A 19,479-nucleotide genomic window follows, 5' to 3' on the forward strand; every position below is an offset into this window, starting at 1 on the left:
TTAATTAAAATAACGCATATCAAATATCTGTAAAGTATGAACAGATCAGGTTTCCTAGATGTTGTTTTGGCAAGGCTAATCCAGTTCAGCACAGAGTTATAAGCAGGTTGATTCTTCTGATATGGATTTAGTCTAAGCATTAAAATTGCTCATTTCTATTATGGGCCTTTTCAAAAAGATGAGACTATTTCTCAAGCCTTCATTACCATATATCAGATACTGGCTCGTGGCAATGGACTTGTGGATTGTGAATGGGGACTATGCTGCCTTCTGGTCTAATCAACTACAGAAGTTTGAAAAACATTCTATAAAAAACTTTAATGATTTGTTTTGGATCAATTTATATTCACAAATACACACAGACCCTTTTATTTTTCTTTTGGTGTCTGTGGGACAAGTAGCTGGAGTCATGCGTAAGCTGAATCTCGCTCTGTGCTGCCTCCCATCACTGACTAAAGTCACAAGGACAGATCAACCCACATTAGTAGTATATTAAAAAAAACACTATGGGTATGAAAATCAATATGTGAGGTTTATAACTGAGGAAAAGTATTGGGCTAACTCAATAAAAAAAGAAGCAAAAACAATAATTTTTTAAAACTACTCTTAATTTTTCATTGAAGAATGCAAAAACATTCCCCTCTTCCCCAACCTTTTCCCTATTTTATATTCATGCTTCCACATAAACTTGTTCTAGATGAGAGGGTGGAAGACAAGCACTTTAATTTACCTAAATGTACCATTAGGTTAAAAAAAAAAAAAAAAAGCTACTTTGTTCTGGCACCCTTCTGGTATCTTGATATGCTAGGTAAGTTTCTACTGATAAAGCAGTAGTCTTTTCAAATTCATAAGCAGCGATAACATTTGTTCAAGAAACCTGCCTATAGGCTTGGTCTCTGATACAAGTGGCAGATTATATATATTTTTACTTTCTTTAAAATGAAGTGTTACACTTCATATACACTTGGTTACTTACCTGCAAACATGAAGTCTAATAAATTTACTCAACTCAAGTCTGAACTGTATAATCTTTTCTACTCAACAGATTTTAACAGGAATTATTAATGCCCCAAAAGTCTGTTTTGAAACTACAGCTTACTAATTTGACTAATGCCAAAAAGTATGAAAATAAGCAAGATGAGAGAATTCAAATTGCACAAAGTGATTTCTCCATCTCCAATTAAGATGCATTTTGAACCACGTGTCTTAAATAGATACAGAATAAATGTACAGAATAAAACTAAGACAAATTTGAGTGGAGAAAATATTACTGATGTCAAAGGTATCTGCAATGTCAGATTATTTATAGAATATAAAAATGACAGCAAACAGGTAGTAGTCACATTTGCAGGCATTCTTAGTAAGTAACTCTGTTTTACTCTTTCTTGATAAGCATCCTACTGTGTACAAAGAATACCCGATTACTCTAGTCCTTGGCATTATGTCTTACACCTGATTGTTGGGTACAATAGATGGCGCCTGGCAATTGCCTATACTCTCTGTCCACAGGTGTCAGCAGAGCAGTTTTCTTTGTCCCTCGGCAGGAATGAACAGTTGATAATAGCCAACACTTCACTCCCAGCAGCATTTCTTTGACCTCCCCAGCTTCTCTCTCCAGCTACGGCCTCATCTTCACTTTCCCTTTACAGCAAAACTCTTTGAAACTCTGAAAGAGTTGGACACACTCATTGTCTGCAATTTCTCTCTTCCTACTTTATCATGAATTTACTTTTATGTGGCCGTCACCCCCATCACTCCACCTGGCCTTATCAAAGTCATCAGTGACCACCTCGTTAGGTCCAGTGGTCAGTTGTCAGTCCTCAACTAATGTGAACCATCAGCAGCATTTGACACAGCTATCATTCCTCACTTCCCTGCATTTTTCTTCTTGGCTTCCAGGCTCCCACATTGCCTGGTTTTCTTCCAAACTCATGTGCTCCTTCTTCCCATTCTTCTCGCTGGGTCCTCCTCATCTTCCTGCCTTCTTAAAAACAGAACCCTGGGATCCTTGAGCTTCTCGTCTCTCTCTCTCTACTCATTACCTGGGTGATGTCATCCAGGCTCACAGCTTTCAATATTATCTGTATGCTAATAACTCCCAAATGCGTCTAGTCCAAGCCTCAAGCATAAAACTCCAGATCTGATACCGTGCTCCCTACTGGACATCTGGTGAATATCTAACAGCCATCTTAATCTTAACAAGTTTAAACTTAAGCTTCTGATTGTCCCCTCATACCTCCTCTTGCAGTTTTACCTATATAACACGGGTAAATGTCAGCTCCGTTCTTTCAGCTGAACAGGCCAAAAGACTTGCGGTCACCTTTGATTTGTCTTTTCCTCTCAAAACGCATATCCAAACCATCGCCAAAATCTGTTGGCTCTAACTTCAAAATATACCTAGAATCCAGTCACTTCTCACCACTGTTACCAGCCTTGTTTGAGCCATAATATTCTCTTGTACAGTTTTGCAGTGACATCCAAATTGGTCTCCCTGCTTCCACCTTTCCCTCCTACAGATGAATCTCAACATAACAGCCAGAAAGACCCTGCTAAAACCCTCCACTCAGAACAAAACTCCAAATCCCTACAATGACTTACAAAATTCTACTTGATGTGGCTACTGCCTACGACTTCATATCTAATTGCTCTCCCCAGCCGACACTCCACTATAGTTACTCAGGCATTCTCTTTGTCCCTGGAAAAAGCTGGTCATGCACTGAACTCAAGGGCTTTATACTTGCTTGTCCCTCAGCCTAGAACACTTCCTTCAGACACCAGATGCTTGTTCGCTCACTTCCTTCAAGTCTTTACTTAAATGGCATCTTCCTGATGAGTCCTTCTGTGGCCACCCCATCCAGAACTTCCTCAACACTGCCTATTTTCCTTTTCTGCTTCATTTTTCTCTCTAGTCCTTGTCACAATCTAACGTATCATATATTTTAAAATAATTATTTATTTTGTTTACTGACTGTCTCCCATAGTGGACTCTATGTTGGATGTGGGTAAGGATTTCTCTTTAGCTTGTTTACTGTAGTAACTCTAGCACAGGGTGGTGGGAGGGGGCCATAAATATTTGTTGCTGAATGTCATCAGCAATCTGAGCCATTGGTTCTCAAATTTTAGCTTGTAAGACTCATCTGTTAAAAATAAAAAACAAACAACAAAAACCAAAGGATTTCCATTGCCATTACCCCACCACCAAGAATCCTGATATACTGGGAGGCAGATGACCCCCAGGACTCTTGACAATAGTACAAGAATACACTTGGAGAAACACTGTTCTTGGTCTTTACCCTTTGGATTTCTTACAGGCCATCTAGTGGTGACCATCTTCATAAAGAACAGGAGTGGGTAAATTATGGCTCATGGCTAAATGTGGTCCACCACTTGTTTTTGTAAATAATGTTTTACTGGAATAGCCATGCTCTTTAGTGCACACAGTGTCTATGGCTGCCTTTATACTACAACAACAGAGTTGAGTAGCGTGACCTCAAAGCCTTCAAATCCTAAAATATTTACTATCTGGCTTTTTACAGAAAAAGTTTGTTGACCTCTGATATAGATAGAAGATAAATTATTCCAGAACACGACCTAGTGATAAGCTATTTTTTATTTTTTTAATATATATATATTTTTTCATGGTGTTTTCTTTTTCTTTTTGGTTGCACGGCATGGCATGCGGGATCTCAGTTCCCCTACCAGGGATTGAACCCGTGCTTAACCACTGGACCACCAAGGAAGTCTGATAAGCTATTTTTCAAAAAGCTGAAGGTATCCTTATGTATACTTAAGGCAAATCTATCCAACCTATATAGGAAATTTGCAATATATTTACTATTTGATTTATATTTAATAATCCATTCCTTACCTTTAATTCCCCAAAGAATGGTGCCCGTTTTTGTTTCTGTAACCAACGTTAAACAAAAAACTGATTGTGTTATAAATTGCCTTTGGATATTTGCTATACATTTTTTTGTTTCCCAAGGACCTATAATAAAAATAGAGGCATTCTGGGAAGAATTTTCAAAAATAAGATATTGGTCTAGGATGGCCAAGTTAACTTTTTCATAAATACCTATTTTGATAAATAAACATCAAAAGTAAGGTTTCTAATAGGAAACTATTTCATTCCCTTCTAACTGAAAAACCCAAGTAAAGAGTCTAAACCCCTGACACCCTCTTCTTTGCTTGTTGTCCATCTAGTCACCGCTATAGGGTCTTCAGTTGTTTGAAACTGCGATTTAAAAAAAAAACTTACTTAGTTACTCAAGCTGAGCAGTTTTAATTTGTTCTAATAGTTGAGGCCAGAAAAACTATTACCACAACTGCAGGAAAGCATTATCAAAGCCAGCAGCTGTCAGGCACCTTTATTTTTTTAGGCTGCTTTTATCTTTATACTAGAGAAAGACTTGTTCTGTTCTCAATATTCAGAATCTTTGTTCTTTAAAGATTCAAAATTACATTTTTAAGAAAATTAAACTTCAGTTTTATTTATTGAACTTTGACAAATAAGCAACCTTCCCCACCTCTACTCTCCAAATCCTGGTGTATTTAATTCTGAGAAATACTATTTTTAATGTGTGAATTTTAAACTATATATATTAATAATGTTAAATGTTATAGTTCAGTAAGTCAATTCAACTTGAGATATTCAGTATTCCACTTATTCAAATTAAGAAATGATGTACTTACTAATCTTTTGGTTTGTTATCTGAGGTCAAAGATGGTATCTACAACTTCTGGGGAGAAGAAAAGGGAGTTTCTCCTGGCTTAGAGTATTTCCTAATACTAACTTCTGAAACAGACATGATCAGGAGGGATAAGAGGAAAGGCATACCATTGGGAGAGAAGACAATTTAAAGATTAATAATAGAAGGAAACTGAGAAGGAATGGAGACTATTTAACTACTGTATCTATAAATAATAGGGTAAAACAGGTGCTACTGATAATAAAAGGTTGTTTTGTGAAAGTCTGAATAGGAAGAGGAGTATGCTTAGTTATGAAGGTATCTTCAAAATGTAGGACTTATGTCCAAAAATAAATAAACATCTACCTCCAGAAACATTTAACCAGGGCTTGTAAAAACATTTCTTCTTGTCTTTTTCCTTTTCAGTTTCAAGTGTTAGATTAAATAATTGTTTTTCTCCTTTTTGATTCTCTTTCTTTTAAAACATCAAGAATATTATATTACCCTGAGCTTTGTTTTTGTCTTTGGTGCTTTATGAATGTCATTTATATTGAGTTTTTCTAGTCAATAAGTGTACCATGGAGAAAAGGGGAGATTTCTTTGTATTTTTTTTTTGTTGTTGTTCCTATTACATTATTACTATGTCAAAGCATTAGGTCAGCTTGCTACAGTGCAGTCTTGCTAAAAATAGAACCTTTGGAAAATATACCCAAACAAGTAGAGACATCGGCAAACCACCACTAGATGGCAAAACCGCTTTACCATTGCTAACATACTGCCTGTAGAAAGAATGTGACTTAGGAAACTGCTGCAACATATTTCCCACCATATCAGAGTTTTGATCAATTCGGATTTTAAAATATGGACGGCCACTCTAGTCTGAAACTAAATTACTTGGTATACTTCATCTTCAACAAGTATTTATAATCTTATTCATGTCAAAGCCTTACATTTACAATCCATCATCAATGTATTATTAGTTTTCAACAGTTCTCAGTAAAGAAGACAGATCCAGTGACTAAGAATACAGCAAATGTATTAAGATAAAAATCAAAACACAATATAATACATGGTAAAAATGAACAAAAGGCTATACAGAATTCAAAATTAAATATTTACAAGTATATCCCACATTAGTTATATAGGCAAAGATATCTACATTAGACCTATTAAAAAGATTACATTGTGTTTTTATATAAAAGTTATAGATGTGTTTGGTTAGAGTGATAAAAACAAGATATGGTTTTCTTAAAAGTTTTCTTGTGGTAAAGAGCAGCAAGAAGGAAAAAATAAAGTATTTTTTTTACTCCCCTCAGATTTTTTTGGTTGAAACAAGAAATGCCCATTTCTTTAACGTAGTTTAAGTTATATTAAATTCACAAGAGAAGATTTCTTACTACTCAAATCTAGAAAATTATAAAGCAACAGAGTTAATAGTCTATTTTTTTAAGAAACACAAATGAATGAGAACTTTGTTTTATAAGTGCATTTTACTAAACTATTTTGATTATTATACATAAGTGTGAAGAAAATCTAATTGGTTCAAGGGTTAATGCTGCCTATGCAATAAAACTACAGGAATCAAATTTTGCCTAACTTTTAGTAAGAATGCTATGAGAATGAATATACAGCAGGTTGATGCTTTTAATGCATAATTCAAATTTCTTAGCATACAATGAAACTTTTGAATAATACTCTAGCATAGGGACAGGAGAGTCAGAGTATAGACTTAGTTCTGAGGACCCATTAGGTGTATTCACACCACACCACAGTACTGTATTTTCTTCCACCAAAATTGCCAGACTCTAGTTAGATCAAAGGCCACTTCTACTATCTTCCCACTGACCCCAGTAGCAACACTCCTCAATTTAAGAAAGTTGCTCTAAAGTCATCCACCAGTTCCATGGTAGGTCACTTTGAGAATTTAGAGGGTTTCTTATACAAATTACTCCTTTGATAAAAGACTCCAAGTAAATAAATGTGTCTTACTTCAAATGGCTTTATTTTACTAAACGGACACCTCCTTTTGCATGTCCAACTATTCCCCTTGATTTTACTTAATTTGATCTCCTACTCAACAACAGAAACACTCCCATTTCAGTTTAAAAAGGTCAAGGTTTAAGTCTGAACCATGCTGGTATCTGTCACAAATAGATGTGACGGATATCAACATGGTTGACAGATGCTAATCTAGAGACCGTCTTCCAGGATGGACTTATTAAATGTATGGGGTATTAATCGTAACTATTTATTTTGGAGTTTGAGTTAATTGCTATTATTCAAATGCAGTTGTTATGAATTCACAAATTTAGAGTTTGTAATAATTCCACTTGGTAATATATTTAAGTCTATACTTATAATGGAAAAGAGGGGGCTTGTTCTGCAGTGTAAACAGGGATAAAACGAGAATGTTTGTCTATTTAGGAGAATGTTTTCAATGTACTTCTTATGGTAGAATCACACAGTGAGTAGAGCTCAGAACTGTTGAAGCCTTATGTGTTAATTAAAATTCTTCTTGCTTTACTTTCCTTTATTCATTAAATTCTAATAGGCTCAGTCTTTTCCTGGTCTAGTCCCATCCAGCCATCCCCAAATAAGAACGGGGATTCAAAACTATTTTCATACTCTGGATAATTCTTGGACATCACTGTCTCTATGGGACTGGATTAGAAACTGGCGTTTGGACTTGAATTATGATTATCATGGTGCTATTTCTATTTATAGAAGGTAGCTGCTCTTCATTAACAACAAGCATTGTGGTCAGCATCATGATGAAGGATAGGAAACCGATATTGATATTTAGGAAACACTTGAGTACCCTGATCTCATCATGATAGGTACCAAAGGTAACATACTATTTCTTTTTCAAACGTTTGATGACTTGAGCTTTCCAATATTTCTGAGAGGCATTTCTAGGGAGACTGGCCATACTTAAGCCTACTGAATAGGGGAAACAAGTATTTAAAAGATTAGCTGGAATGGTCACCCTGGATAAAAAGGAATGCCATTTAATCATGCTCAAACATATCTAAAACTTTTTCTACCCACTATCTTTCCTAACATAGATTAAGACGTGAAAATTTTCCAGGGGCCTTAAGTAGGAACCTCAGAGTCATGCTTGATTCCTCCAACTCTTTCCCTTCTACCCCTAACTTGGTTAATCAACTAAGGCCTATCAAACATACTAGGCATAGCTTCTTCCTCCCGAGTCCTGCTGCCACTGTTCTTAAGTAGGTCCACAGAGTCTCTTTCTTGAGCTGCTGTCACAGCCAACCAGCTGACAGTCTGCACCAGTCTTTTTAATGGGTTCTGTTGTTTTTGCTCTTCTTTCAAGGGTCAGTGTTTTTCGAGTTCAGGTGTAATACCCCTTTACTCTCTCATTCTGTACTTTCCCCCTGGACAATCGATCTACACCTGTGGATTCAGGTCCTTGATATGATGACAATCCTGCAATTTTTACCTCTAGCCTAGATCACTGTCTTAGGCTTCAAACCTGTATGTTCATCACCCTAAGGGATATCTCTAATTGGAGGTCCCACAGGAACCTCTTCATCTGTCCTACCTCAAACCTACTCCTCATTTTGTGGTCCCTGTCATCAAATCTCACCTGGATTACTGTAATAGCCTCCTAAATAGTCTCCCTACTTTCAAACCTGTCCCTCTGCAATCCACGCTACACCCTATAACTGGAGTGATTTTTCTATAAACGCAAATATGAACATGCCTCTTTCCTGCTTAAAGTCCTTCAATAGCTTATTACTGCCCTTAAGATCAAGTTCAAACTCAACTAACCTACAAGGCTCCTCAAGGTTACTCTGGAGCCTCATCACCAGCCATTCTCCCTTTAGCTAATTAAGCTCTGATTTTTGGGAATTATTTGGTCTCTCTCCTTTCTTGTCTGGGTCTTCATAAATTTTTTTCCCTCTTCCTGGAATATTCTTTCCATATCTCTCTGCTTCCTTTGCCTAATTCATCTTTAGATGCCAATTTGGATTTTATTTACTTTTCCCCACCCCAACTTTCTGGTTATTAGCATAGTCTCAATTGGAATTCATGCCTGTTATTTTCTCTTTTTATTTTTTTAAAAATTTATTTTATTTATTTATTTTTGGCTGCATTGGATCTTCGCTGCTGTGCACGGGCTTCCTCTAGTTGCAGCGAGCCAGGGTTACTCTTCCTTGCGTTGCGCAGGATTCTCGTTGCAGTGGCTTCTCTTGTTGAGGAGCACAGGCTCTAGGTGCGCAGGCTCAGCAGTTGTGGCATGGCGGGCTCAGCAGTTGTGGCTGGTGGGCTCAGTAGTTGTGGCTTGTGGGCTCTGGAGCATAGGCTCAGTAGTTGTGGCGCACGGGCTTCATTGCTCCATGGCACGTGGGTTCTTCCCGGACCAGGGATCGAACCCGTGTCCCCTGCATTGGCAGGCAGATTCTTAACCACTGCGTCACCAGGGAAGCCCTATTTACAGTTTTGACAATATTTTTCTGACAATGACTCTCCCAAGATTGGGTTTGGTGGCCTTCTGCTGTGCTCTAAAAACACGCACTACTCATTTAATATAGCCATTTTCTTTCTAAATTCTAATTGCCTTCTCTCTCTCTCTCATTCACCACAGTGTAAGTTTTTTAATGGCAGGGATTTTGTATACAACTATATCATAGGTGCCTAAAAAAGCCTAAATCTATAGTTTGAATTCAGGTCACTGCCCTTCTTAAAGATGTCTGACAGTTCCTACATGCCTACTGAATAAAGACTCAAGTTCTTAACATGGCATATAAGGCCCTTCTCAAGATGCTACAGCTTATCTTCCAATTTCATTTCCAGGAATTCCTGCTTGCCCTCCCCTCTACTTTCCATTCATATTACCCTGAATGCCTCTGCACAGGTCATTCTGATGCTTCCACACTTTTGCTTATACTTTTCCCACTTTCTGGAATATCATTCCTCTGCTTGTTGTTTTCTTGGAAAACTTTTTCCAAACCACTCTTAGCTCCAGTTCAGGCAGACTTTATAGCTCTCTCTTCTAGGTCAACACAGAACTTTACTCTGTTACAGCCCATATCGTGCTGTATTACAGTTATTTATTTTTAATAATGACTCGCTGGCTAGACAGTGAGCTTCAGGAAGGTACGTATTATACACACTCATTTTTATATGCCTACCACAGTGCCTGGCATCTAGTAGTAGTCAAGTGTTTATCTAATTGGATTAAAACAGAAGTTAATTCTGTTTCAGCTACTCTTATCAAGACTCAGGCAGAAGGCAGGTAAGGGAAGAATGGTTCATTCTACAAAATGTAAAAATGAAAATGTATAGGTTTATACATCTTTGCTTAACCCTAGGAAGCATTTGGCTTCCTTCCCAACCCACTGCCTCTTTTTTAAAGTGCCACTTAGAGAGCTTCTGCTAGCTCTTGTAAGTAGATAAACTCTTCTGATTTACTCTCTAACTCCAATCTATCCTTAGTAAGAGAAATAAGAGCATGAGGAAAAAATATAAAATGAGCTAGAAATATTTTATGAGTAACGATCAACTATGAACTTTAAAAAGTAAAGTCAATGGCAGAAGTTCAGAAAGCCTTGCCTTGAATCCCCGTCCTGTGACTTTCTGACTTTGTGCAAACTGCTTATCATGCTTTGGTTTTTTCATCTGTGCAATGGTAATGATGATAATACTTACTTTACCCCTAGGTTACTGTGAGGATTAAGAGTTTATACACATGAAATATTTAGAACAAAGCATGGCATACAGTAAGCAGTTACTAAGTGTTAGCTATTATTATTATCTTAAACAGTGATTGTTTAATTAATGACCAAGAGTTATAATATGTTCCTAGATTTTAAGAAAGGGGCCTCAAGACAGAACGTGAGCTCTAAGACTTTTGAATATTAATATACAGTAGCCAGACAAATAGCATATCCTAAAGGACTTTACATTTCAGACTTAGTACTAGGTTCTAATTATGACTTTTTTTATTCAATTGCTGTACTGCGGAAAATTACTTATAATTTTATTTCTCCATTTTCACATTTATAAAGTACATTGATCTACACTGAAATGATGGTATGTATTAATTAACAAATGATTATCAAGGACTTTGAAAATATAAAACACTAAAGTGACAAATTAGTTTATAAGTACCTGATGTAATTCATTAACAATATAGCATATAACATTAATTCCTGTAATGCCTTCCAACTGCAGTTCTTAACTCCTAAATTCTTCCTAATTTTCTCAAAGGGTGTTATAAAATTAACTATGGAGTTAAAAAAAATAAACTTCAGAATCTATGTAGCTTTGGGTTAAAAAACTGTCAGATTTAAATGTGGATGCCATAGGGCTTCCCTGGTGGTGCAGTGGTTGAGGGTCCGCCTGCCGATGCAGGGGACACGGGTTCGTACCCCGGTCCGGGAGGATCCCACATGCCGCGGAGCGGCTAGGCCCGTGAGCCATGGCCGCTGAGCCTGCGCGTCCGGAGCCTGTGCTCCGCAACGGGAGAGGCCACAGCAGTGAGAGGCCCGCGTACCGCAAAAAAAAAAAAAAAAAAAAAAGTGGATGCCATAAAATTGAAAAGTGATGTAATTCTAAAATCATTATCATCTTTTGCTAAAATAAATGCGCTTGTTGCAAATTTAAAATACTAACATAAGTATTTTAAAATCTGATTTTATAAATGTTATATAATGATATTGATAAAAATTCCAGTTTAAAAGCCACAAAGATGATTCTCAAAATATTTTGTTATAGCCGATAATTTTGATAAATGAATAGGTTATGACTTAGCCATAATGTGAAAGTACAGCCAAATCTTGATTATCTTTAGTCTGTGGAGATATGGATAGCTTAGGTAGTTAAAATCCATATATCATTCCAAAACCTCATCCATTAGCCTTTTCTCCCACCAAATCTTCACCACAGTTAGCTTAGCTAATTTGCATTTCAGCTACCTTTCTTTCTTACTTGCACAGTGAAATGGTAAAATATACGAATAAAAATTTGACAATAAAGAAAATATTGGAAGGAAGGGCTAATCTACATACAAGATAACCGGTCTCTGAATAATCAAGAGTTGGCTGCACAGCATTATGTTTACCTTAAGGATTAAAATAGCCTCATTCTCCTTCATATATTTCAATAAAATCGAACAGGAGTTCCTATGCCTTAACATTCCTAGTCAGAGTTTCTCTGAGTACCTGAAAGAACCCTGGTGGTACAGGACCTACTGGCATGCCATCTCCTGGGGGAATGTTTCCTAGCACTGGACTGGGAGCTGCTGCAGCACTCTGCAAAGAATAAAGGAGAAACAAACCTATATCATTACAGAGAAGGCACAGAACAAAAGACTGATGATAATAGACTGTAGGAAGGGAAGCTTTTCATTCCTGGGAACAAATATTGGTAATTTCCCCCACTCCAGAGGTAAACTAAGATGTAGCAGTTAGTTTAGGATATGACTAAGTTATTTGGTTTAAACAGGTCTCTTTAAACTTTTTGAAGTCACAGAACTTTAATAAGATAGTATATTTGAGTAAAATATAAAAGGCAAATAAAATGATAAAGTGATAGAAGTTTAAGTAAATGCTTTATTTTAAGGCACAGCCTTCTGAAATGGCAACATCAACAACAAATATTTAAGTAACAAGTTTGAAAATGGTGGTTGTAGGAGTTGGAAAAAAGAACTCTGTTTAGATTATGCTTTCCTCTGTCATAAACAAGTATAATTACTTCTCTGTCTATAGGTGGCAACACGCACATTATTCACTTTCTGATATACTATAATTGGTAGCCAAAATACAATTGATAGCAAAAAACAGGGTGGTGAGGATGAAAAAGTAATTAGGAGATTGAATAAGAGAAAGGAATTAGATTTGGAGAGATTAGTCTCAGATAAACAGATTATGAAAAAATCAGATTGAAAAATTCAAAGTCTACTTTACTTGCAAATTATTTCATGGAATCCTACGGCTTCATGAAATAGGAATATGAAAAACTTTGGGATAGGCTCTTTGTAGTCAAGTCAAGGTTTTAGATTTAACTCTTACATAGAGCAGTAATACATACAACTATTTTACAACCATGGATTTCATCCCTCAATCTCGTTAGACACATTACAAATACTAAGAACAGCCAAGAAGGGAGCAGAAATATGCTGAAGACAGATCAGTATGAATTCAACAGTTCTGTTATGAGAAGAACTCAAAACAAATCCTGGATCTAGTGTATTTGTTGTACTTTTCTCACTTGTAGATCAGTTTATTCATTCATGAATTAATATTCCATTAGAAGATATAATATCTCAGTATATTTGTAGCATGTATTTCCCAATATATAAATTGATAAAAATACTAAAACATGTTTATTCTATAGTAGTGGAAGTTATTATCACTGAAAGCCAATGATTTTAGTATTTCCTGAGGAAACCTAGATTTAAATGTGGTTATCTAAAATGTTGGTTACCTATGAATGCCAACATTCTAAACTTCTGATAAAGCATAGAAGTATAAAAGGAGAAATAATATTTCTTAGATATTAAGATGAAACATCAATCTATCATCCCATTTTAAGCAAAAACATGCAATTTCATTCAGTGTACATTAATCGAATACCTACCATTTGTCAGATAGCTCTATTTTGCGTTATAATATCAACACTCACGTTTTTAAAAAAATGAGAGGCAAACTTTTTCATTTTAATTAAACTTGCATAAAATTTTAATACACAACGTTAGAGTAAGAGAAAAAGTTACCACCAAACATTTATCTTCTTTTAGTTTAAATATATATGGTTACAGGCAGATCTAGGAAGAAAGACTTGATCTACATCCTTTGACAGTCAATTATTTTAATGGGGAAGTTGCTCTTAGTACTGAAAGCTAGACATAGGATGTCACTATTGTTCTAATTAATTGCAGAACAGAAACTTGTTTTTGCAATAAAAAAGACTTACATAAAAAGAGAGACAAGTTTGTAAAACACAGTCACCTGTGCTTTTATAGAAATGTATACTACAATGTTGAGCCGGTTTACAAAAACAAAGCAGAATTCAGTGAATTGCTGCACCTCCTTAGTGTTGTTCAAAGATGCTGTTTCTCCTGCAATTCTTGTTGCCTGGCAAGTATAGCTACATAATTTCTAGTATAGAGCACGATGCTTTAGTTTTCTGGTGTAATAGCAATTTCTAGGCTTGGCCTAAGGACACAAATTGAAGTGAACAGAATACTAGTAATTATCCAGTTTATTTACCCAATACAAAGCACTGGTATAGAGCACTGCCGTCCAAACTTCACTTTGCGGATCACATTTTTGAGCTAAATTATCCATCCATTCTTCTGGGATTTATTGACAAGGGATAATTCCCTCCTTTATTGTACTGTGTGGACTCAAGCTTAGAGTACCATTTGGTACACCATGTTGATCAATAACAAATACTAGTCTGATAATAAACACTGAAGAGTTACACTAAATGGTACTCTAAGTTTTGTAAAAGAATATATTTCTCAAACTGCCTAACTTGCTCATTTATATACGGTAGCAATAATAAATAATACATGCTTTGAAACTGTAAGCTAAATAAGAATCAAGTTTTGGGGATTAGAGCTTAATGTAGATGGGAGAAGTACCACATTTCCTGGGTTTCATTGCTGGAATTTCTGAGACTTGTCTCAAGTTTACTTCCAACTCATGAGAAAAATTTATCTCATGACTTGAGGATCCACAGAAAGTTGTTGCTCGCTCTAACTCATAAAGTATGTATAATATTATTCTGGGGGTTTGTGACTGAATTAAAAAAGGAGAGCAAATAATTTAATTATACTAAGAACTACTGCAAAGCATTAGTTTTGCTGGATTTGTGTGAATTCCCATTAGAATACCATGGAAAATCCTTTATATATAATATATCCACAATTATTTAGGGTTGACTTTTTATATTCTCTCTCTTGTAAAAAAGAAAGACATATAAATAATATGGCTGTAAAATACTTCTAACTAAACTGAATACATAAGACTTTGGAGCAATGTAAAAATATTAATTAGCATTAAAAGTATTTTTTCTTTTTACTAGTTTACTTTGTATGCTTTCAACATATACTTTCACATATGTATTTTCTAACTGCTCTTTCAAATCATTTACTTTGTCAAGTGACTTGAATTTCAAGGTTTTTTGGAAGTGAAAACTTTACTTTTAAAATATTTTCCCAAATCACTAATATAATTTTTACCTGCTTTTTATAAATACAATATATTAAATTTGGTGTTTTCAAATGAACTAAATTATGGAACATTTGCTTTTCCAGGGATATATTAAAATGAACTTTAAAGAGTCACCAGGAAATCTTTCTTCATGTTGCTATATATTTATCTTTGTTTAAGTCTCCTCTCTTGGACTTTCTGTTTTTATATCTTTCTACCTATAAGAAGGCACAAGTCAATCTGTGCCCCTTCCTCTCTGTGTTATTTATTTTCCCTTGTATATATGTCCAGCACCATTTCCCATTTTGCCCCTTCTCTTAAATGCTATTATATAATTGAATTTTAATAATAACTTTTATTCTCTAATTCCCTATTTCTGAATTTAAAGAACAGAGATGTATACTGTTATTTTATATTTTCCTTCTTAAATAAAAATCTGAAATAAAAGCTAGAAGAGTTCTTATTTTGACCTTAGTTATTATCACTAGTGGCCTCTGGTAGAAAAAAAAAGTTGTATATACTTCTATAAGGAGGTTTCAAAACCATAGGCATAAAATAAAATTTTGCTTAAAAGTAAAATTAAGATGCAACTGATTAAAACATAATTAGCGTTTATCAAGATTCTACACATTAAATAACTAACAGTTTTAGTTACTAAGGATGGTACAGAACCAGCTGCCTAACTATACACTGGGGAATCAAGATATAAAGTCTACATTTGGTGGAAAAGGAAAAAATACCTTAAGTATATGTAAAATTGTGAAGGTAATAATAGAGGAGCTAAAATAGTGATATACTTATTAGAAATTGGAAGGAGGATTAAAGGTAAGAGTAGGTAGGAAGGGACCAGGCAGAGAATTATTTGTCTTTACTATTAACACACTTACACTATTTTTAAGTCAGATATAAGTATTTTTTGAGAAACATTTAAAATGGTCATACAGTAGACTCCCTTATCTGTGGAGATAGATTCCAAGACCTCTAATGGATGCATGAAACTGCAATAGTACTGAACTCTATATATATTGTTTTTTCCTATACATACATAACTATGATAAAGTTTAATTTATAAATTAGGTACAGTAAGAGATTAACAATAACTAATAATAAAATAGAATGATTATAACAATATACTGTGATAAAAGTTATGTGAATGTGGTCTCTCTCCTTAATCAACTTCCTCACCTCTGCCAGAAATGCGGCAGCAGCTTCTTCAGCAGCCTCTCTAGTAATTTTTATATTTTCTGATCTACACCTATTCCTGCATCTGTGTAACCATCCCTTACTAGCAGTAAATGGCTTGGTGTCACTTGTTTCAGAGGATCTCTTGCTGAAGTCTCTGTAGAGGCTCGATATGCTTTCTGGCCCAACACAATGCTGTCAATCAGAACACGTTTTCTGTTCATGTCTCCCACCCACAAATTTTAATGCCTTTCCTACCTTAACTAGTGCTTAGCATGCACTGTGGGCATGACTTTTGCAGTCTGAGGTGTGAAAACTAGCACAGATTTCTTTTTCCTTTGTCACAATTTCACGGATAGAAGACTCCTTCTTACCATAGATCTTAGCAACCTCAGCATACGATTGCTTTTCTTTCCTTATTAAGTTGGGAACTTTCACCTTTCACTTAAAGGAAGCCCTTTTCAGCTTCTCTTTGCCATATCTGAATTGCCTGCATCACTACTGTTGTGCTTTGGGGCCATTGTTAAGTAAAATAAGGGTGACTTGAACACAAGCACTGTGATACCACTACACTGTATCTGATAACCCAGACAGCTGCTAAGTGACTAATGGGCGGGTCAAGCTGGACAAAGGGATGATTCACGTCCCAGGCAGGATGTAGCAGGACATAGTAAGACTTCATCATGCGACTAGAATGGTCCACATTTTAAAACTTATGAATTGTTTATTTCTGGAATCTTCCATTTAATTTTTTTCAAAACTTGGTTGACTGTAACTAAAACTGCAGAAATCAAAACCGTGGTTAATCAGGGCCCTGTAGTAGGTTTCCTGTCTTCACAATTTTAATGCAGAGCACAGTTAAATGTTTTAGCTGTTGGTTGAAGACATGTTCTTTATTATACTAAGAAATATTTCTATGCCTAGTATTTTAAAAACAATTTTCAAAGATCAGGAATAATAAAAGAGACTTTGCCTTTTCATATTTGATGGGTATTATTTGGTTTTCTTTTTCTTTTTTTTTTTTTTTTTTTGTGGTACGTGGGCCTCTCACTTCTGCGGCCTCTCCCATTGCAGAGCACAGGCTCCGGACACGCAGGCTCAGCGGCCATGGCTCATGGGCCCAGCTGCTCCGTGGCACGTGGGATCTTCCCGGACCCGGGCACGAACCTGTGTTCCCTGCATCGTCAGGTGGACTCTCAACCACTGAGCCACCAGGGAAGCCCCTGGTTTTCTTTGGGCAAAGACACTTTGCCTTTTCATATTTGATTGGTACCATTTGGTTTTTCTTTTGGGATATAAGTAATTATATATTGATAGTTTCCTTAAACCATCATTGTATTTATGAGATAAGTCATGCTTGATCATCATGGATGATCCTTTTAATAGGCTAATTAATTATATTAGCTAATATTTTATTTAGGATCTTTACATCTATATTCTAAATGAGACAGGTTTAGAAAATTCCTTGCTGGATTATTCAAATTTAAGCATTAGGATTATTCTACCTTCTCAAAATGGACTTTGCAAACTCTTTTATAATGCCCTGAAGAAATTTACATAATATGGTGTTTATCTACTTTGTAAAGTTAAAAAATATGCAGCGGGTAAAACTGCCTGAATACAAAGGCAATTTTGGAAGTAATTATGGCCATTATTCTTTTTATATTTTCTACTTCTATTTACTTCAATTCTGTTCACTTATATTTTTCCCAGAAAACTTCATTTCATTGAGATTTTTAGTTTTATTCATATACACACCACTTTCATATGCTTAAAAAGGTCCTCTGTAGCAGCTGTGAGAGACTGCCGGTAGACCACAAACATCTGTTTCCCTCTTCTTTTATGGTAATAGAACTGTAGCCAGAGACCTGGCAGCCCAGCTACGCTACATTGCTCAGTGTCCCTTGCTCTCACCAAGAATTAGCCTCTTACTAATGTGAGCCGAAGAGGTATGCACCACTTCTAGACTGCCTCCTACTTTTTAACTGGAGATCTAATTTCTGTCATGCCTACAAAACCAATGTCCTGAACAATGGCAGAGCACCCACTAGCCTTAGTCTCTGGATGACTTGTGGAGCACAGCCTGCCCACCTGCCCTGGACTGCCTTACTGAACTGCTGGCACTAGACAGATGATGACTTGTTTTCTCTCTCCTAAATTGAATTAGTGTTCTCATCATTATCTTTGCCAGGAATTGTCCTATTAGTTCCCTTTCTCTTTCTGTTTAATTAATATGTTTTCTTCTTTAAAAAATTATCTCTATTTTCCTTTTTTGTAAAAAAGGTTTCGTTCATTTTCAAAATTCTTAATAGATTAGTAACTAATTTATTTTCTTTTTTTTAAATATAAAGAATATAAAACTGTAAATTTTGCTCTGAATTTACCTTTGATTGCATTTGCAAGGTTTGATGGTAATGTTCATGATTTTTTTCCTAAATCATCCGATAGTATAATTTCGATTTCCCAAAGAGTTACTGGATATAACTGGAAACCAAAATTATACTGATTAGATGACTTAGAAAAAAACGAGAACACCAATATCAAACCTTGTAGATTTAACCAAAGATATACTTTAATTTACAAATGGTTGGAGGTTGTATTTTCCTTTTTAATTTCTAGCTTTCCCAATTGTGTCCAGGTAAGATATACTATACAACTTCTGTATTTAGGAATTTGTTGAATAATTTTTGTGGTCTAATCAATGACCAATTTTCATAATTTCCCAGGGATATTTAATAAAATATCCATGTTCCTGCTCTACATTTTTATCCATTTGCATAATATCTTTATATTATCTCTAATTTTTGTCTCCTTGCTCTTTCAAATATATATAATACCCTATTATTGTTGCTTGTCCATTTCTCCTTTCTTTTTTATGTTTAATAATCACTGCCTTGAATCTATTTTGCCCAAAATTGACATTGCAAACTCAGCTTTTTTGTGTGTTCATATATCAAATCATCTCCCGTCCATTTATTTTTAAACTTTATGCTGTATTTTATCTACCTGTTTCACTTGTTAGCAGAAAAGCACTCTCATATGCACCTAATGAGATGTCCTTTAAAATTAGAAAAAAGAAACTATTTTTATCTTAAGCTTTAAAGGTACCAACGTTAAGACAAACAATAATATTGTTTATGTTTCTTTATGAAAAATGAAGTTAGCTTTCTCTTCCTATTCCACATCTCCCTCTTCCATTTCCTAACCCTTATTATAAACATCTGGAGTTTTAGGCATAAACTTTTTGTTTTCATCGTCTCTGCTTTCAGTGGTAATTTTTGACCTCTACATTCAGTTTTATAATTATACTTTCAGTATCAAAAACAACTCCAATTTTGTCTAGTTTTTTTTCCCTATCAGTTTAAAACAATAACATAACTGTGCTACTCACGAGTTTTAATTTTTATATACTTCTTAGTTGGCTA

At 35.3% G+C, this 19,479-nt stretch overlaps 1 protein-coding gene across 22 annotated transcripts in view; it reads right to left on the bottom strand.

Annotated features, from left to right (window-relative positions):
- The window catches only part of SSBP2 (single stranded DNA binding protein 2), a 300,689-nt gene that overhangs the window by 78,521 nt on the left and 202,689 nt on the right, over positions 1–19,479 (bottom strand). For 16 of the 22 annotated variants that reach the window (XM_065873564.1, XM_065873579.1, XM_065873572.1 and 13 more), the window contains one exon: positions 11,876–11,965. The exons of 5 other annotated variants lie outside the window; for them this stretch is intronic. In XM_065873564.1, coding sequence (XP_065729636.1) covers positions 11,876–11,965 — 90 coding nt within the window. The remainder of the gene's footprint in view (positions 1–11,875; positions 11,966–19,479) is intronic. One more of the 22 variants, XM_065873573.1, reaches the window with a different exon arrangement.

The sequence above is a fragment of the Phocoena phocoena genome, chromosome 3 (genome assembly GCF_963924675.1).
Source record: "Phocoena phocoena chromosome 3, mPhoPho1.1, whole genome shotgun sequence".
NCBI lineage: Eukaryota > Metazoa > Chordata > Mammalia > Artiodactyla > Phocoenidae > Phocoena > Phocoena phocoena.